Here is a 19,497-nt window from a genome sequence, read left to right on the forward strand (position 1 = left end):
TGGTAGTAAAGTGGGAGATTTGTACAGGGTAAAAGGGATCTTGAGGAAGGCTATCACTCCATTTTACAACGCCATGCCGTACCCTGTGGACTGCTCTTAATTGGAGCCAATTCCCTCCTACGACCCAAAGCACAGCTCCAAACTATGTAATAACTATTTGAGAAGCAGTCCGCTGGTATTCTGTTTATAATGGGGTGGCCAGCACAGTCACTGGATCTCAACCCTATTGAGCTGTTGTGGGAGCAGCTTGACCGTACGGTACATAAGAAGTGCCCATCAAGCCAATCCAACTTCTGGGAGGTACTTCAGGAAGCATGTGGTGAAATCTCTTCAGATTACCTCAACAAATTGACAACTAGAATGCCATAGGTCTGCAAGGCTGTAATTGCTGCAACTGGAGGATTCTTTGACGAAAGCAAAGTTTGACGGACACAATTATTATTTCAATTAAAAATCATTATTTATAACCTTGTCAACGTCTTGACTATATTTCCTATTCATTTTGCAACTCATTTCATGTATGTTTTCATGGAAAACAAGGACATTTCTAAGTGACCCAAAACTTTTGAATGGTAGTATATATTTGACATAATTGAGACATTTATCGAAGTTGACACATTTATGACATTAAGGCCTTACCCAGACTCCATAGTGTTTCATCTCTAGGTACTACAAAGCAAACATTGGTGTCATATGAGTAGTATTTTGATTTCAACATTTGATTGCTATATATTGTTGAACATAATATATTCTACCGGCATTTCAAAGTTCCAGAGTAGGATCTCTCCTACTTTTAGAGTTAGGATCCAATATGTAAGTATTAACAACAGAGTGAATATGAAAATTAGATTCTGCTGGTGATTTACTGGTTGTGCAATGATACAAGTAAGAGGAGGGCTGGATTGGTTACCTTGCCTACTGTGGCAATGTCTCTGTATTAAATGGACCATACTTCGGAACTAACAGAGATCCCACTCTAGAACTTTGAAATGCCCATAGAGTATATTATGTCTGGGTTTTGTGAGGAGTTATCTGTTACACTGATACTGTGTCCGTGTCCCATATCATCTGTATAATAATGTTGTCACAACTTTGCTTTAATGTTCTCACATTGTATCTCTTGGGTCCCGCTAACTCCATATATGTAACATCATGGTACACAAGGTCACTGTGACTCGCTTCTCCTCTCCTCCTCTTCTTTCCCCTCTTCTCCTTCTCCTCCCCTCAGTGAATTATGCCGACGCTGCTGGATTTATGGGCTTTATCATGCAATGCCTGCCGCTGAGCACAGCAGGCAGCACACACTGTGGATCCACACAGCCTCTCACAACATTCATCAGCTACTTACCACCCCTGTTTACAGCAATACATGCTCATGAAGCTCTATGAAGCTCAAATGTCTCCCAATGTCATCCTTTTGAAGCACAGGATTGCTCCCCCTGTCATTAAGCCATGGTTTCATCGATACTCCCAGCAACATGTTGTAGTGTCCATTGAGGCAACCATCTTATGACACTGCATGATGCCATTGTCTACACCTCTGCCATTAGCTTTAGCCTGTTGCTAACAGATGCCTTCGATTTAAACTGAATGTCTGGTTACTTCCCTCAGTGAATTTTTAGGAACAGGTCAGGTCGTTGGGAAAACCTTTGGGCCCTATTATAACCTTGTCGTTTTCATTGAAGTGGGATAAACAGTGCTCTGCTAGCAAAGCCTAGCTTGTAGCAGACGCCACCAGATGAACTTTAGCATGCTTTGTTTGGAGAGCGAGAGAGAGCCCAGTGGAGCACTTGATGAGAGACAGAGGGACAGAGAGGAGGAACAAAAAAGGAACGATAGAAAACAGGAGTGGAGGAGTGGTGGCTCACAGCCCGGGGTTTTGTCTTGTCTCCTCTCCTCTATTTTCTCCTCCTCTCGCTGGCTAACCCACTCCCTCATGCTCTCGTTCACACACAGCCCAGAAACACGCACGCACACACAGCCCTCCCCTTGACCAGCCAGAACGCTGAATTATTCAACAGCGCAAGACTACGCCCAAGCATTGCTTCTTTCTCCAGGCCAGAAACACACACAGAAACCTTAACTAGCATCCCTTAGCAAGTCGCAACTGGAAGTGCGTGTTTATAATGGCTGCTAGGCTGTACAAGGCTTTAACATCTGGAACCATGTGGAACACTTAGCTCCTCACATGCTCCAAACAAGCAGGCAAATATTCCCCACAGCAAAGAGAAAACAACAGATGATTGGAATTGTATGTTTAGTTATGGTATCTCAGGTCTTGTTTCCCCCATGTATAATTCTATTTAGAGAGAAAAATTATGAGTATTTGAAGTAACAAAATAAGCCTGGCGAGTAAGGTTATAGTACGGTACCTCTAGCTAACCCTCGGCTAGGAAAAACTCCAGGCCCTATAAGTCTGGTCTATCGCCTCTGTGTCCCACTCAGAGGGACTACTATCAAGACCGCTAAATAGCTATTCAAATGACTACCTGCATTGACTCTTTTTAGCACAAACTCTCTTGCACTGACTCTATGGACTCACACTTACAGTACTTACACTGACACCCCAACACACTACATACTGTATGCCCACACACACATAACATGCGCAGCACGTGCATACTGACGCCGCACACCTGCATACTGACGCCACACACGCTGCTGCTACTGTCTTATCTATCCTGTTGCCTAGTCACTTGACCCTTACCTATATGTACAGTACATAGCTACTTCAATTACCTCGTACCACTGCACATCGACTCGATACAGGTTCTCCCTGTATATAGCCATGTTACTTTTACTCGTCATTATTATTCGTTAGTCACTGTATTTATTTCTCCTATAATTTTTCATCTTTAACTCTGCATTGCTGGAAAAGGACCCGTAAGTAAGCATTTCCCTGTTAGTCTACACCTGTTGCTTACGAAGCATGTGACAAATTATTGGATCGATTTGGATCTGGAGGAACACAGCTGGTCACCTTCAGCTCAGAGTAGACCAAGGTCAGAGCAGACATTTGTCTTCGTCAGGGGTCTCTGGCCCTGTTCAAATAGCTATAGGTTCACTCCGAATGTGCATATTGGATACATTAAGTGTAAACCCCTACTTCAGAGTACAATTCATAAGTCCACATAATTAGAATAGATTGTCTTGCATACTCTAGCTATAACTGGTACATGCATTTATTATTAAGTTCTAAATCATTTTAATTTTACATGTCTGATTAATGACTACTTTCAGACACGATGTACACATACGTAGGGTATGGTTACTGCCGGTAACTGCCGGTAATTCCTTAGAGGAATTCATTCAAATGTTGGGTTCACCCATTTCAAATAGAGACTTCCTGCAGTTTACTAGTATCACATTTACAGTTATTGAATCCCACCTGTCTTGTAAATACGTCATACATAAGGCTTCCACAGAGCCCAGAGCCCCTTTATTGCCTAATTAAGAGTGTGAGTGAACACCCTGTCACTGTAATGTGTCCGCTTCGTGGATGTCAGGGCCGATCTCATATTGATCCATGTGGTGTGTCTCACCAGACAAAGTGGAGAGAACTAGAGAATGTCTCTGAATATTAAGCTAGCCTAAATGATGTGAAGAGGCACCAGGCATGTTGAATTATTCGAAGTGCCAGAAAGTAACCATAGATACCCCACTATAAGTGTGTAAATAGACTACTAGGTGCCAGCTGAAAAATAGTGTTACCAAACAATTCTTCCTGCCACAGCCCAGTGTCAAGCTGCAACCCAATGTAATTGGTTGGGATCCACCATGTGGGAAAGGCTGCCATAGGGTAGTGCTCCCAGGCACGTCGGTTGGTTATAGGCAACAGCCTTTAGGGAAGGCTACATGACAACACAGGATGGAACATGTGTTCCCATGACACAAGCAGCTGTCGTAACCGCCCCCTCTGCGCCGTGTGTGTGACTAGGGAGAGTTGCGTCATGTACGTGGCTTTATGCCAGAGCACCGTATGGCGTTCCACTTTCTGCCAATGGCTCTCTGTGGTCCTACTGTTGGCTATGGTGTTAGCATGCTATCATTAGCAGCCATGGTGTTATACTATGATGTTAGCATGATACCCCCCCCAGCTGGTGTTGGGGTGGTTGTTCCCATGAAATGGGACTTTGGGCAGTGCCACACAGAGCAAGTTTAGGCCATGCTTTGGGCTTAGGACCCAAGCTGCTGGGTTTTGCGTGGGGGGGTAATGTACTAGAACAATTGCTTTTCAACATGCTGGAACTGATATAATCAAACCTACAGGAGAAATTTGTATGGAACTTTTCCAGTCAACCCATATTGTAGGTAATTAGCCTAGATAATTTATTTAACTTGTCCATAGACAACATGGAAATATTTGTTAAACTGTGAGGTTTAGGTAATTAAAAATGATAGGATCAACGTTTCTTTTCTTTTCTTCATCTTTACTTTCTCCCTCGTTCTCTCTTTCTCTGTCCTCCTCTGCCTCACAATGCTGCTCTCCCCGTGCTATGGTAATAGAGCAGAGAGAGGGAGAGTTGAATGATGTGGGATGATGCTGTAACCCCTGTCCTGCGCTCTATTTCAGACTCAAGGACACTAGGCAGATCGGTACTCAGATTTTAGTGGAGTGATTTTTCATTAGGTGAGCAGTCTCTCGTAAATTGAGATCTCTGCCGCTCTCTATCACTACTCCCCCATCCTGTGGAGTCATTGTTTTCAGGGCATTGTGTGTGTGTGTGTGTGTGTGTGTGTGTGTGTGTGTGTGTGTGTGTGTGTGTGTGTGTGTGTGTGTGTGTGTGTGTGTGTGTGTGTGTGTGTGTGTGTGTGTGTGTGTGTGTGTGTGTGTGTGTGTCAGGACCACAATGTCCTAACACTACACCTTAATGTCCTGAAAAGGTAGAAAACCTAACTTTTTTTGAAAAATCAGGTCCTGAATTTGTTCAAATGCTATGTTAAGCTTAAGGGTTAGGGTTTTGGGGAATCAGGTTAGGGTTAGTTTAGGGAAAATAGTATGTTTAATGGTGAAAAGATATTATGCCAAAATGTCCTTACATTTCAACAAAAAGTGTGTTTGTGTGGAACACAGTGCATTATGGGCCTTGGTAGTCCTCCTCATGCTATTACACGGAGGTCAGCTAGGCCTAATTCTAATGCACATAAATTCATCTGACAAAACCAATACTAAAAGAGGAAATGTGTGACAATGCTTAGGCTACACAACACAAACAGGCAACCAAATGATCAAATGCATGAACAAACACTCACAAACTAGCCTCCTTTCCCCCACTTTCAACTGCTCACTCTTTGCTGTCATTTGCCTGTAGTTTGTCAGGGTGACTGAACGTCCTTTCCACTGTCACCCTTTTAAAATTCACTCAAAGTAAATGTTTCCCCATGATCACTTATCTAGTTAGGATCAGATAAAACAACCTCAAATCTTACCCCTAACCATTAGGGACATTATAATATAGCTGATCCTGGAACATTCGTTAGGGGGAAAGCTCTCCTGCCACACCACTCTAGAGTCCCTTTGATCTCCCTGAGAGGACAGAAAACACCTCAGTCACAGCTAGTGTTTTAACACTGTCATACCGCAAAACCGATTTTCCCTGACATCCTTTGCCATTTGTGTGGTGGGTTATTGATCAAAGCAGCGTATGAATTCCTTCACACAGTCGGTTGCGGTTCCGCTCCGGTGACACTTTTTACCACTTTTTACCTGCTTCCCTCGTGGCATTTCTCACTGGTGATTAGTTTGCTCCCTCCTTGCTCTCCCAGGCTTAGAGCTGCCTGCCTGGGACTCTGAAGTCATTTAGTGACGGGGTGCATTTCCTATCATGTCTCTGCATTCATCCATTCGGGTGGTTAAGGCTCTTCCTACACATTGTGAGAGAAGCTCCAGAAGGCATTTTCATGTGGTGCAAAGGGTGTGACATTTTACCTCCGCAGTAAAGTTAGAGAGCGATTATATTAATTGCGGACATGGGCATGTGGTGGAAATTGTAGTCTCCATCTCACCCATCTCCTTCAATATCTCGCTCTCTCACGTCATTCACTCAGTCACTCTCTCACTCACACAGAGACACACACACACCACATGGCTCTCCCTCCCTCTTGTGTAACTGGCCATCCGTCCACTCGGTCCATCTGTTGTTTGGAGGCCGAGCCGTTCGGAAGACGAGCTCAACACAACAGGCCAGCTTCCTGTCTGATGCCATCTGATGCACGTGTGTGTGTGTGCATGTGGTCCCTTTTACTTTACCTATCCATGCAGATGTACTGAAGAGATCTACAGTAGTAGCAGCCTTAAATAACAGAACATGATGGGCACAGCTTCCTCTCCTCCTCTCTTCCACTCCTCCTCTCATCCTCCCTTCCTTTCCATCTACTGTTTCATAACCAGAGGAGTGCAACCGGAGCTCAAACACTAAAGACAGTTTTTGCTCTCTTTCTTTCTTTCTCTTTCTTTCTCCCTCAGGGTCGTATTAACTCTAATCTCTGTCACTAGAAATACAATACTAAGTGTCTGGACCAACCCTCCCCTGTTCACTGTGCATTCCAGACACATGGCTCACTTTGCTCATAATCTACAGTACGATCTCAAAGAAAATAACTTGTGGAACTCATCGTTGTATCTCTGTGATGGTGTGGCCTATTGTATCAATTCATCTGGTGGTTATGTAGTGCTGTCAACATGGACATTTCGCATGGTGTAGTGTACATACAGTCATCGCCCATATCTGTGTGATATCTCCATACCTTTAACTCCATCACCCTAGAGAGACAGTCATTGCTGTTACATACCGGTAAGATACACTTGGCTCCCATAAGGTTAAAGCTATGCTCTTTATTACACTTTTGCAGCACTGCAAATTCCCCTGGCTGGCAGATTACCTTTCGTGACATTGAAGGGCGTAGCAGCATCATCCGTATCTTATTCCCCCTCTGCCTCAGGCCTCGGGCACAGGGACTGATATACTGTCTCTGATTGGCCAGAGGGCTAGGTGGGGACATATGACGGGAGGCCTGTTGTGTGTGTGTATACGACGATACAGTATTGCTAGCATGCCTTCAGTTAGCCTACAATGTGCCATTAAGCAGAGAGAATAACTTTTACCTGGAAATGGAGACCTTCACTTCCGCCTCAGACAGCAAGAGCTACTCTGATGAACAGACTGAGCAGCAGTCTCACTCTGCCGTACTATGTCCGTCTGCAGCCATAGAAAACACTAAGCAGCAGGACTACCTACACATGGCCTTGTTTAGTCTGTGTAGACCAGTCAGGTCACATCCAGACGCACACCAACATACCTAGAACTATTCACATCAACACCAGCACACACATTCTCTCTCTCTCGCTCTCTCTCGCTCTCATTTTATTTTATTTTATTTTTATGTATATATCAGGGTGTCCATTTATAGATCATCAGGGATAGAGATCTCTGCTAGTGGCTTATCTCGTTACAGCAGCACAGTAATAACATTACCAGTTTAATTGGCTGTGAATTGAAACGCCCAGAATGGCATTTCACCCCCTAACACCACCCCTACCCCCTTTCTCTCAGCCCTCCTCACCATACCCACTCCTCCTAGTGATGTAGAAGCGGTTAGATTAGAGTTAGCCAATAGGCACACATCCAGACGTAGATTGAGAAGGTGAAAGGCATTAAGGCTTCTGGGAAGGGAGTGGCAGGTTGTTGATGCTGTACACAGGATGACTCATACAAAGTCTGAAAAGACATCTAGCACAGTCGAGCACAGACACACGGCTGAACACACACTTAGTCACATCACACACAATTAAAACATCAACAGACGCAAATTGCTGAAACATAATTCAAGCGTGGTGTGTGCGTCTGTACTGTGTATTCCAATCAAACTGCTGTTCCTCTGTATAGAATTGTCTGTCACAGCCTGTTTTCACCTTGCTACCCACCTTTCCCTGTCTACTAATACATGTTCATTAGTGTGGCCTTGTGCTGTGTCACATGGGTTTCCAGTGTGACACACTGCTGCTGGTGTCATCAGCCAGTGTCCCTGTCTGAGGTGCTTGTCACCTGACATGGTGGCACTCAGGTGCTTCTTGACTGAAGAGTACTGTGATCCCTGACATTATTCATGTTAATTCTGTCCAGTCACATGAGGGAAAGGGGGATACCTAGTCAGTTGCGCAACTGAATGCATTCAACCGAAATGTGTCTTTCGCATTTAACCCAACCCCTCTGAATCAGAGGTGCGGGTAGGCTGCCTTAATCCACGTCCATGTCATCGGTGCCCAGGGAGCATTTGTTGTTGGGGGGTTAACTGCCTTGCTCAAGGGCAGAACAGCAGATTGTTCCACCTTGCCGGCTCAGGGATTTGAACCAGCGACCTTTCCACTAGGCTACCTGCTCTTGCCAGGGGAAACATCTAGTGTGCTGTAGAAAGGAGAGGGAGGATAGAGTGATGCCACATTCAGTCTTTGACTTTTATTCTTGATCAATTGGATACATTTTTACCGATCATCAGTTTCTGCTATGTTTGGATATCTGACACAGTCAGAGCTATTGAATGTTCCAGCTGACATTTTCTGTCACTTTAATATGTGGTAGGATGACATTCCAGCATCCCTAGTGGCTGTGCTATCCTACCCTATCCTAATTAGCTGGCTGTTTCACTACCAGACAACAGGCAGGTGCTTGTCTGGGAGAGAAACAAAATGGACCCATCCGTTAACACTAGGATGACAGTTGCAGAGGATTGCCAGCGTGTATGGTGAAACTGCAGCCTGAACTGTGTCTAAAACTGGAGGTGTTGACACGGCGGAGATGATACTGAGGGTGCTGTTAATGAAATGTGTCAGCGAGCGATGTGTGTGTGTCTGCACTATATTGTGAGTGGTGATAATGTAATATGTCAGTGTGTTGGTTTTAGGTCTCTTGTGAACAGTAGTTGATGTCAAATGACAAATTCTGTCGCTGTGTGTGAATGTAGTATACATGACTATATGACACCTCTCTGTCTCTCCTTCCCAGGCGGCAGCTCCACAGAGGGTGACGGGCTGTTTGAGGGCGACTACGGGGGGCCTCCTCTCCCGGTGACCGAGGGCATGCAGCACATCCGTATCATGGAGGGCGTGTCACGCTCGCTGCCCTCCTCCCCCCTACTCTCCCACCAGGCCCTCAACATGAGACTGCAGCCCACCAAGAGGCTCCCAGGTAGTTACTCAACCACTGCTCCTAGTTCAGTTTTGGTCTGTAGACTCACTAGGGGAGGTTTGGCATAAACAAACTTACTGCTGTCCTTAGTTCAGTACTACTGCGTGGACAAAGCGAGAAGTATCAAGGAGCCTTGTTTTGTGCCTGCTACATGTAGATTTGGTATTGAAGGTGAAAAGATGGTTGCTTAACGCTGACATCTCCCACTTGATTCTAACTCCATTTGAACTGTATTCAGGGTCTCAGGAGTCAGACATGTCACACTGAATTACATTTCTGGCCAGTTCATTCTATCCAAGTAGCACACTGTGGCTCCCGGCCCCTTTGAAGATGAACCAATTAGATTCACAGAGGGCTGCTCTCCTTATATCACAACCAACACTTTCATATTATCTGAGAATTGTCCCCACAATACAGTATGATGCCTATCCTCCTAAGTCTGGTTGTGCCCCCCTACTGACTCCTCATTATGGTGCTGAGATAAGGCCCACTGGGGGAACGAGGACCTGTCACCCCCTCGCTGAGCCCCCCTCTTCTTTACCATTCCACTGGGGTAAACTCATACCCCCCCCCACCAGGATGGTTAATGCCAGGGGAGCGGCTGTGTGTAATTCCGAGGGAGAGGAGAGATGGTGTGTGTGATGGGGATAGGAGTGGATAAGTGATGGTGTGTATGAGAAAATGAAGTGTGTATGTGCGAGAGAGAGGGAGGTTTTGATGGCATGTCATGTGAATGTGTGGCGTGGGAGTATTTGTCTATGGATAGCAGGGTGCATCGCAATATGACTGAAAGGTGGGAAAGTGTGTGACAAAGAGACTGGCATATTTGGTCCTGGAAAAGCACTATAAAAGTACATATTATTATTATTATTATTATTATTATTATTATTATTATTATTATAGCAATGTGTTGGTTTTTCATGTGCAGGTATTTCAAGTGAGGGATTTCCATGAGAAGCTCTTGTTAGTTCTTGTTTGTCTGAACTAGTTTTCCTCAGTATTATTCATCTCCCTGCAATGTCATAGTTAAGAGGCTTTCAAGAAGCCCAAAAGTTATCCATGTCAAATACTCCATCCTTCTCACAAATAAGCGTTCAACGTAATAAGGGTGGAGTTGGCCCATCTTCCATTTTAGCCCCCATAACCCTACATCACTTACCCCACCCCCGATTAGTTCAGGGTGCATTGTGGGAAATGCATAATGTTACATCTCAGCGGGAAGCTGTGGCTGTTAAAGAGGCTGGTAAGCCGACTGTGACATCGCTCCTCGACACTGTCTGGCCCAGATAACATAACAAGGCGTCTCTCTGAAATCTGCTCCATAGATGGCAACAGGCCACCATTTCACAAGCTGGCCATCAAAACAGGCGAGGACCACAACAGGCTTGTGAAGATGAAAGGCTCTAATTGGATAGTTATTTTCAATACAGCTTCTCCACCAAGATAAGATGGAGCTCACAGTGTAGTTCTCTGTTCAGGCCACCAGGGTGTACTAGTCTGGGTTTTCCCTTTTCTTTATCACTCTCCCTTTTGCCTCTTCTTTATCACTCTCCCTTTTGCCTCTTCCATCCATCCTCAGGGAGGGCGAGACAGCCGGTGAATCATTATGTGGTGGGAATGTTGCGGTGGTGGGAAGCACTCTTAATTGTCCACCAAACATGTGTGAGAATGTCAAAGAAGGGTGTGACGTGTATTTGGAGGAAGTGGAGCAGGACACAGATCTGAATATTAATATACAGTATATGTCTTTAATTTCAACACTCTCTCTCTCTAGCTCTCTCTTCTCTCCCCCTGTTCCGCTTCCTCTGAATCCACCAGGTATTGGCAGGCACCCAACATCTACATTTTTTCCTGACCCCTTATCAAGACGCATTGTTCCACTCCAAACTGTTGTTTCTGTTGGGCTTTCCCCCATAAACACTCTCCCTCTTTACAATGACTTGTTTTCAATTATGTTTTGTAAACGTCATGGGGGCTCCCGAGTGGCGCAGCGGTCTAAGGCACTGCATCTCAGTGCTAGAGGCGTCACTACAGACCCTGGTTCGATTCCAGGGTGTATCACAACCGGCTGTGATTTGGAGTCCATTTGGGCCAGCATCGACCGGGTTAGGGTTTGGCCGGGGTAGGCCGTCATTGTAAATAAGAATTTGTTCTTAACTGATTTGCCTATTTTTAAATAAACATTAAATAAAATACAATTGTGTGATATTGTGTGTTGCATGTAACCTTTTCCCACTCGTGGGAGTGTGTGTGAAATGGTTGCTGCCTGCGTCATACATAACTGATATGAACTGTTTAAGGATTGTTATGGCATGGAAGGCTTTCTCTGCCGAGTAATGTATGTTTAATTATTTAATAAACATACTGTATGTGACCTGAGAGCTCAGTCACAGATATCATTCATTTCATCTGGTATTTATTTGTTCAAGTCGTTTTGTTGTACATATACTATCCTATATCTATAGGGATTGTTTGACGTTTGGAATGTTTTGAAATGGTCTTGTTAGGATCATTGTCTTCAGTTTAGCCTATATTAGGGCCGAGCACCACTTTGTATTGGATGCATTGTAGATGGAGCAGTTGTGCCGTAGCCATTGTTAGGAGTTTCATTTTGCCTTGTTTTCAAGGTCTGTTTATCTGTCTACGGCTTTCTGTATCCATCTGTGTTTGACAAACATAAAATAGCCTAGTCATATTCTCAAATCGTATTATCTCAAACTACCTCCCATGCGTCCATATCAAATCTAGCTTTATTCTCTCATGCGTGTCCAATATGCGCTGGTGGACTTAAGATAATATCATCTCTTAATGTCTTTGTCCTGGGTCAGGCCTGTTAGGGAGGGAATTAAACAGTGATTACTGATGAGGTTTTAAGTGGAGCAGCTCTCACTGGACACCAGCAGGCAGCTGAGATGGATGGATCCTGATAGCCAATTGGATTTCCTATCCGTCTCACACTGAAATGTTTTCGAGGCATTATTCCTGCATTTTTCACCCTGGAAACGAAAGGGTTGGCTATATGGCGTGCAAAGACACGCTAATGATGGCAATCAATGGGAAAGATGCCTCCTGCCAGGGACTGAATATTGGCTTTTGACCTCTTAGCCCCTGAAGTTGACCCCATTTCTTGAATTAAAGGCTTTGTCTGTGGTTCTGTTTTGACATAGAGACACACACAGATAGAGGAGAAAGAACCGAGATAGAACAACATTGTTTTGACTATAAAAAAATCATTCTTCTTACCTCCCTTCCATGAGGTATCTTATAACCACTTACCTGACATGACTGGAATCGGTGAAAACAAAGCTGAAGCTCCTTTTTACTTAATGTTTGATTACTTCAAGCTAGAGAAGAAGGATGGATGCACAGAGGATGTATCTAAAAGAGCTCAAGAGAGAGAAATGAGAGCACAAAGAAAGACCTGTAGAGAGTGTGAGATTCAGAGATAGTGGGTGGAGAGAGATGAGGAGACAGGGAGAACTACTCACCCTGACACCATTAGTGGAGCGGCCGGTTCGCTAATCCAACAGTGTCTGAGCGGAATCAGGGCTGGAGATTCAATTATGAGCCTGGCAGCCAGTCAATAGGCGTGTGGCGCAGACCGCTTGAGTGCTCCCGCTGTTGGTGGCAGTCGGTCACTATGGTGTCGCCGTGTAGCCTAGCCATTCTACTCCCCTGGGAGCTGCCAGACCACACTCAACACAGGCCTGGGTGCCCAGAGCGTGGCAGTGTTCCCCCTTAGTCTAATTTAGGTGGGGCGAGCCTCCCCATGTAGCTATGCTGCTGTTCCCATTTTCATGTTGCCATCCACCTAAGGAAAAATGGTATTGGGATTTTGATTTGAATGTTCTCTACTCAGTGGTGGTCTATTAGGAATAATCCCTAAAGATAACCTATTGCTATGGGACTGATTAAGTGCTTGAGGAAAGTGAATGATGAGAGAGACTAAGAGAGGCGTCATGTTCCTTAAATAACCACATTACACTTTCTAGTTAACTATCTTTGCCCGGCTCTCTCTTCCCACCTTCCTTCCTGTGCCTGCCTTTGGCTATAGCGTTCAGCATTGTTTACTCTCTAATTGTTGTCCTTTACACCCCCCCCCCCCCCTGTTTTACACCTCCCCCTTTCCTTCTGCCTTCCACATTGTTACTGTGACAACAAAGTTCAACGCAAACTTATTTTGCTGGATTTAGACATCCACTTCCTTCAAAATATTCATACGCCTTTTTCCACATTTTGTTGTTACAGCCTGAATAAAACATGTATTACGTTGAGACTGTCACTAGCCTACACACAATACCCAATAATGTCAAAGTGGAATTATGTTTTTAGAAATGTTCACTAATTAATAAAACATGTTATGGCAACTCTAAATAAGTTCAGGAGCCCTGTTTGAAGTAAGGCGCTAAAATAAAACTGCAAAAAAAATTGAAAATAAATTAACTTTGTTCTCAATACTAAACGTTATGTTTGGTGCAAACACAACACGTCACTGAGTACCACTCTTCATATTTTCAAGCATGGTGGAGGCTGCATCATGTTATGGGCATGCTTGTCATCGGCAAGGACTTGGGAGTTTCTTTTATGATAAAAAGAAACAGAATAGAACTAAGCCCAGGCAAAATCCTAGAGGAAAATCTGGTTGTCAGCTTTCCAACAGACTCTGAGAGACAAATTCACTTTTCAGCAGGGCAATAACCTAAACCACAAGGCCAAATATACACTGGAGCTGCTTACCAAGACGACATTAAATGTTCCTGAGTGGCATGAGTTACAGTTTTGACTTGAAATCGTCTTGAAAATGGCTGTCTAGCAATGATCAACAAACAACTTGACAGAGCTTGAAGAATTTAAAAGAATAATGTGCAAATATTATACAATCCAAGTGTGCAAAGCTCTTAGAGACTTAGCTGTAATCACTGCAAAGGTGATTCTGTGTTTTGACTTGGGTGTATATACTTATGTAAATTAGATTTCTGTATTTCATTTTCAACACATTTGCAAAAATTTCTAAACATGTTTTCACTTTGTCATTATAGGGTATTGTGTGTAGATGGGTGAGGGGGGAAAAACGATTTAATCCATTTTGAATTCGGGCTGTAACACAACATGTGGAATAAATACTTTCAGAAGGCTCTGTATACTTGTTGATTCTCTCTCTCCCTCATTTACCCATGCCCTATACAAACACATACTCTTTTACCACCACCACACTAACCACCACACTAATGACAGCAGGCTCTGGAAATAAAGGAATGTTTAGAGGACGAGTTCCTTTCTACCCCCCCACCTTTCCCTCCATCACCGGCTGGGGGGGTATGACGTGATTGGAGGGATGCTACTGCCTCACTTCCTCCCTCGCCTCCCCTGTCAGGTGACTGCCATTAAACATGCTCTACTCCTCTCCCTCTCTCTCATTCACTCCCTCTGTGTCCACGTCACACGTCATCTGTGAAGGGACACAGAATTAGGCTTCAGTTTGAGAGCAGAGGAAAGACGCTGCTCAGAGCTGAGGATTGGTTTGAATGGAAAGTTGATTATCCTCCTCTCCCAGGGTTGTTTGTCAACAATTCATGCAGAACGGAAGAAATTTGGGTTTTATTTTCTCAAGCTTTACTGAGGGAAGGATTTAGTTAAATGGTGAGAACCCTTCCAATAAGTCTGCTTTTCTCTTCTCGTTCTATCTCTCTCTTACTCTGGAGAGCAGTGTGTGAGGAGATGCTGTGATTTTTATTTGAATATGTTATAATTGCATGTTTGTTGCATGTCTTATGTATGTATATTTCTCTATGACTGTGTGTACGTGTGTGTTTTATAGAAAACATACTTGTGTCTGGGTTTTTGCAAGATAATATACTGTAGTCAATAGACATTCAGAGAAGCCACCACCTCAACCCACAGGTGTATTCCCCTGGGAAATCCTATAGCCAAGCCAATGAGAACCGGTGTGGGCGGTCATGGCAACTCGGGACACACTCTGAGGCACCTTTCGGTCGTCAAGGAAACAGCTTACATAAGAAGAACCCACGCGGAGGAAGGAAGTCAGTGGCACCCTCAGGGACATGGGCAGCTGTCACTCTTTCACACACGTAAACGAACAGTCAGTCCTCGTTAGGGAGACTAATCACGCTACAGCATCTCCGCCACTACTCCATATCATCTCAGATGTATCAACAGTGACACATACTACTGGCAGCAATGGACTGACCAGATGGCCACGTTCAAATGTAAAGAAGACTGTCCCAAAGGAGGTTTAATAAGAAAGAAATGGGCTCTTTATTAAAGTCTAATGCTCAGACAGAACAAAATGCAGACAGTAAGCAGGTTTACGTCCAACCTTTTTTATGCAAGTAAAGTACATGTCGTGAAAATAAATTTGTCAGTAAACTTTCCAAATGTCGGCAAAACAAAATACGCTAGACAAACTGGGATCTTTTTGTGTCGGTAAAGTTAATTATGTGAGAAATGGAGGATTAAATATATTTTTATGTAATAACCATCATATCGAAGTAAACTTGGATTCTCACGATGATATGTTGTGGTCCTCCCACTACGACTCGGCAGTTTATTAGGCTACAGATGAGTTAAGTTATGATGAACTTGACAGGGTGGTGAAAGTGAAAGGTGGTGAGCTTGATGCTTCTTTCCAATAAATATCCAGGGTCTTATTCTGGTGACATGATCATCGATGATTGGCTGCCGTTTGACAAATAAAACGAATCAAGCTCTTTGGTCCATAATAATCTCATCCTGTAGGCTATACCCGCACTGTATCTGCAAGCTGATGGCTAGAGCACACGTGCCAAAACCAGAGTGGGAACATTCGCTATATAACACATTTTAGGAAACACATCAGTAGAGTATAAAATGCAATAAAAACCCATTTAACTTGTATTTTCTATTGGGTACATGGGAATTTAACTGCAAAAGTTATTTTTATGTGCGCTACGTCATCACGCACAGCGTTTTATCTGCAACAAGTCAATTTGATGGAAACATCTCTGGTGGGAAAATTTGCATATTGTTTTTATGCAGAGTTTAGAATATTTGCATGAAAATCTGTCACCTATTGGATGGAAACCTAGCTAGTGTTGGTCATTTTGCCACTGTGGAGGTCATACCCAACTGGGGTCTTATCACAATGTCATCTGTCATCTTTTTCAGCAGTCTAACACTGTATTTCAGAGTGTTGTGGAGCATTGCCTGTTTTCCATTTTTCACCTTATTGCTTTGGTCGATGAGGGTTTCGTAGTCTTCAATTAGTCTTCTCACTGTAGAAACTAAATCTGCAAAATGCACAGTAGATTTTCTGGTATTTAAACTTGACACTTTTTACTCTTGCATTCCCAGGGACCCTATTGGAGATAGAAAACCATAGAAACAGGCCTCTAAAGTCCTATTGAAGTCATACAGTGTGCTATTTATGCCCAATCATAAATGACAATAGGTTTGCCCCGTTTTCCATTATTTTTCTTCATCTTTGTTTCCTGTAAACATTATTGCTATTTAAGAGAGCGTCTATGTCATTGTCACAGCATCCATTTCTTATTGTTATTGTTGTGTTCGGTTTACATAGCCCTGCAATGCCCCATAAATGATGACTCTCATTGTACCAGCCAGGGCTGTTCAATCTGACCTGTTATTGTTTTTGTAATATGACCTACCAGAGCTATTCCCGCTGAATGTCTTGTGCTGGTGAAAGTTGCTCTTGTACGTCAACCCAACTAAGCATGCCAGCTAATTGGATAATAACCGCAACAATAGCATTGGACTAATCGTCTGCACTTGCCATCTATCACCGACCAGGCGCTAGTGACTACTCGCTTGTTAGCGCTGCTCTCGTACTGTAGCATGTATGCTAGTGAGCGTGTTTTACTGTATTTACGGAGGCCATTATGGCGTTGCACAGTCCAGTACACAATATGGCGGTGACCCTCACAGTCAACTAGCCTGATGGATGATCCAATGCGGGAGACTTCACCTCGTAGCCACCTCACGAGTAATGGCTCAGTAATGGAATGTGGGGCGTGTGTTACCGCGGCTCACATCCCAGGCCTCTTGGAGATGAAGGGTCAGCGTGTGACAGCGGAGGTGTGTGTAGATGGGATTGTGATAGATTTGCTGGCCACCACCTCCATTTTTTGGGGATCTGCCGTTGTGAATGAGCCATGCTAGATCAAAGAAGTGGAGTTGCTTTTGCGGTACAGTAGCATCACGTCTGCTTTTATGAAGTGCTTTGTTTTTGTCATAGTGTTGTTTCTTAGGATTCAAGACATTGGGTTTGGCATTCAGCATGTCTCGTGGCTAATTTGATCCTGTAGCCCAGTGCAGATGGCAGGTTCTAATTGTGAAATCTATTCAACCCCACCAGTTCCTGTTAATGAATGATCAAGACAAGACTCCTCTTACTCCTAGAGTGTATTATGGATTCAACCCACGCTCTCCCAGCTATATTGAAGAGATGCACGACATATGATAAAATATGTGCTGGGCTACATGTACCTATGCTGACATATTTATTCAGAGACACTGGCTTTTTAATCCATCTCTCAACTATGTCTTGACTATAGAAGTCACAAATAAGGAATATCCTACTCTCACACACGCACGATTGCACACGTGACCCGCTACTCGGCCGGCCTGTGGGTGCTGTGCAGACCGCTCGCTCACAAACATATTTTCTTACTCTGTAATCTCGTTAGCAGGATTTATGAATCCATCATAGTGACAGCCCATCCCCCTGTAGAGGAGGGTATTGTTAAGCCCCTTCTCTTCCTGGAAAGTGCTGCCGCAGAGAAATGTCATATCTGTCCCTGGAGGGATTTTCTACGCCCATGATGCACTTACACCATTTTATTAATTCCCCTCGTATTGCCCCCATCCGCTAACCTACACTCTCCTCCTTTCCTCTCATTGGCTTCCTTTGAGTGCTCCAGGGGGAGACCAAAGGGAACTGTAAGCATAAGCTTTAATGGAAGGTGTGTCCTTTGGCGTTCTGGGGCGATGGGGAGGTTCTCTCTGGGCTTGACAGCTGGTGGGCAGAGTTAGCATCTCCATCCAATGAGGAATAGCCAGGAGAGAACAAGGACGTAGGATTGTTAGCAGTGGTTTTTGTAGTAGTGCCTGCGATGTGACTGGTTCAACTCTTTGTGCTCTGCACCAGTGTATTCACTGTTCGGTGGGCTTATGTAAGTTGTTGTTGCATGCCAGAAAGTGGTTCTTAACCCAATTCTCTGTCTCTAAATATCTCACCATGTAAATAGAAATGCAACATCTGACATTCAGATCTCCTTTTTTGTGATTGTTCAGCTCTTCAGCCATAATGAGGTAGTGCTATTGCAGAGAATAGACACTAAATATGTTATCTTGGGAGTATTAAACAGATTTCTCACATGTTGTTGCCAGACCTTGAAGCTAGGAGAGAGCAAAGATGACAGACCGGATTTGTCACCTTGAAATGTGTTGGTTAGAGTGGAGCATGGAGGAATGTGCCAATCCATCAGGAAGACGTCTCCATGCTGTTCTAACCTGAGGAATGATTTTAATCCTAGAACAACACTTCCTTGGAAAACAAGTAACCCTTTTCACGGTCCTCTCAGTAAACACATTGGTTGGTTCAAAAGCGAGGGGAAGTATCACTTTTTAGTGGGTCCTGAGGAGAATTGTCTCACCCACTCCAAGAGTAGTGTTTTTACATGACAGGACTATGTTGTCTTCAAGCTGCAATCAGTTTTCTGGCAACGTTTACCTCACAGAACCTCTCCTTAAACCCCTGGAAGGAGTTGAACTCCAGCTAAACTCAAGCAAGGGACCTTGAAACAGCACATAGTTCTTTGTTAGCTTTTGAGGAGCGTGGCTCCTCTTGCCCAGACAACTACTGTAGCTCTCATGCCAGATTTCACTGTCTTTTTTCTGGCCTAAGGATGATGGAAGTATATGAGCTCTGAACACTTTGAAGTCCTGCCCGGGGGGGCGGGGGTAAACCATATTGCGGTGTTCTCCCATGTAACGAATGACAGCTCGTCCCAGCAGACAGACGGTTTGAGAAATGTTGTATACCCAAGAGCAGATCTCCAGTCAAACTCCAGAGTTCACTGATCAACTCCGCTATCATTTTTCAGGGATTCATACAGTCTACATGTCTTAAAGTAATTGTTCAGTGAAAATCGGACTTTTAAAAGTTAATATTCTGTTAACTTACAGTGCATTCGGAGCCTCGCGAGTGACGCTGCGGTCTAAGGCACTGCATCACAGTTACTACAGACGCAGGTTCGATCCTGGGCTGTGTCGCAGCCGGCCGCGACTGGGAGAC

The 19,497-nt window shown here is 44.1% G+C and overlaps 1 protein-coding gene across 5 annotated transcripts in view; it reads left to right on the forward strand.

Moving 5' to 3' along the window:
* Nucleotides 1-19,497, forward strand: part of LOC139564881 (protein TANC2-like) — a 132,885-nt gene that overhangs the window by 77,124 nt on the left and 36,264 nt on the right. For all 5 annotated transcript variants that reach the window (XM_071384730.1, XM_071384732.1, XM_071384731.1 and 2 more), the window contains one exon: nucleotides 9,003-9,185. In XM_071384730.1, the coding sequence (XP_071240831.1) occupies nucleotides 9,003-9,185 (183 nt within the window). The remainder of the gene's footprint in view (nucleotides 1-9,002; nucleotides 9,186-19,497) is intronic.

The sequence above is a fragment of the Salvelinus alpinus genome, chromosome 36, assembly GCF_045679555.1.
Source record: "Salvelinus alpinus chromosome 36, SLU_Salpinus.1, whole genome shotgun sequence".
Classification (NCBI taxonomy): Eukaryota; Metazoa; Chordata; class Actinopteri; order Salmoniformes; family Salmonidae; genus Salvelinus; species Salvelinus alpinus.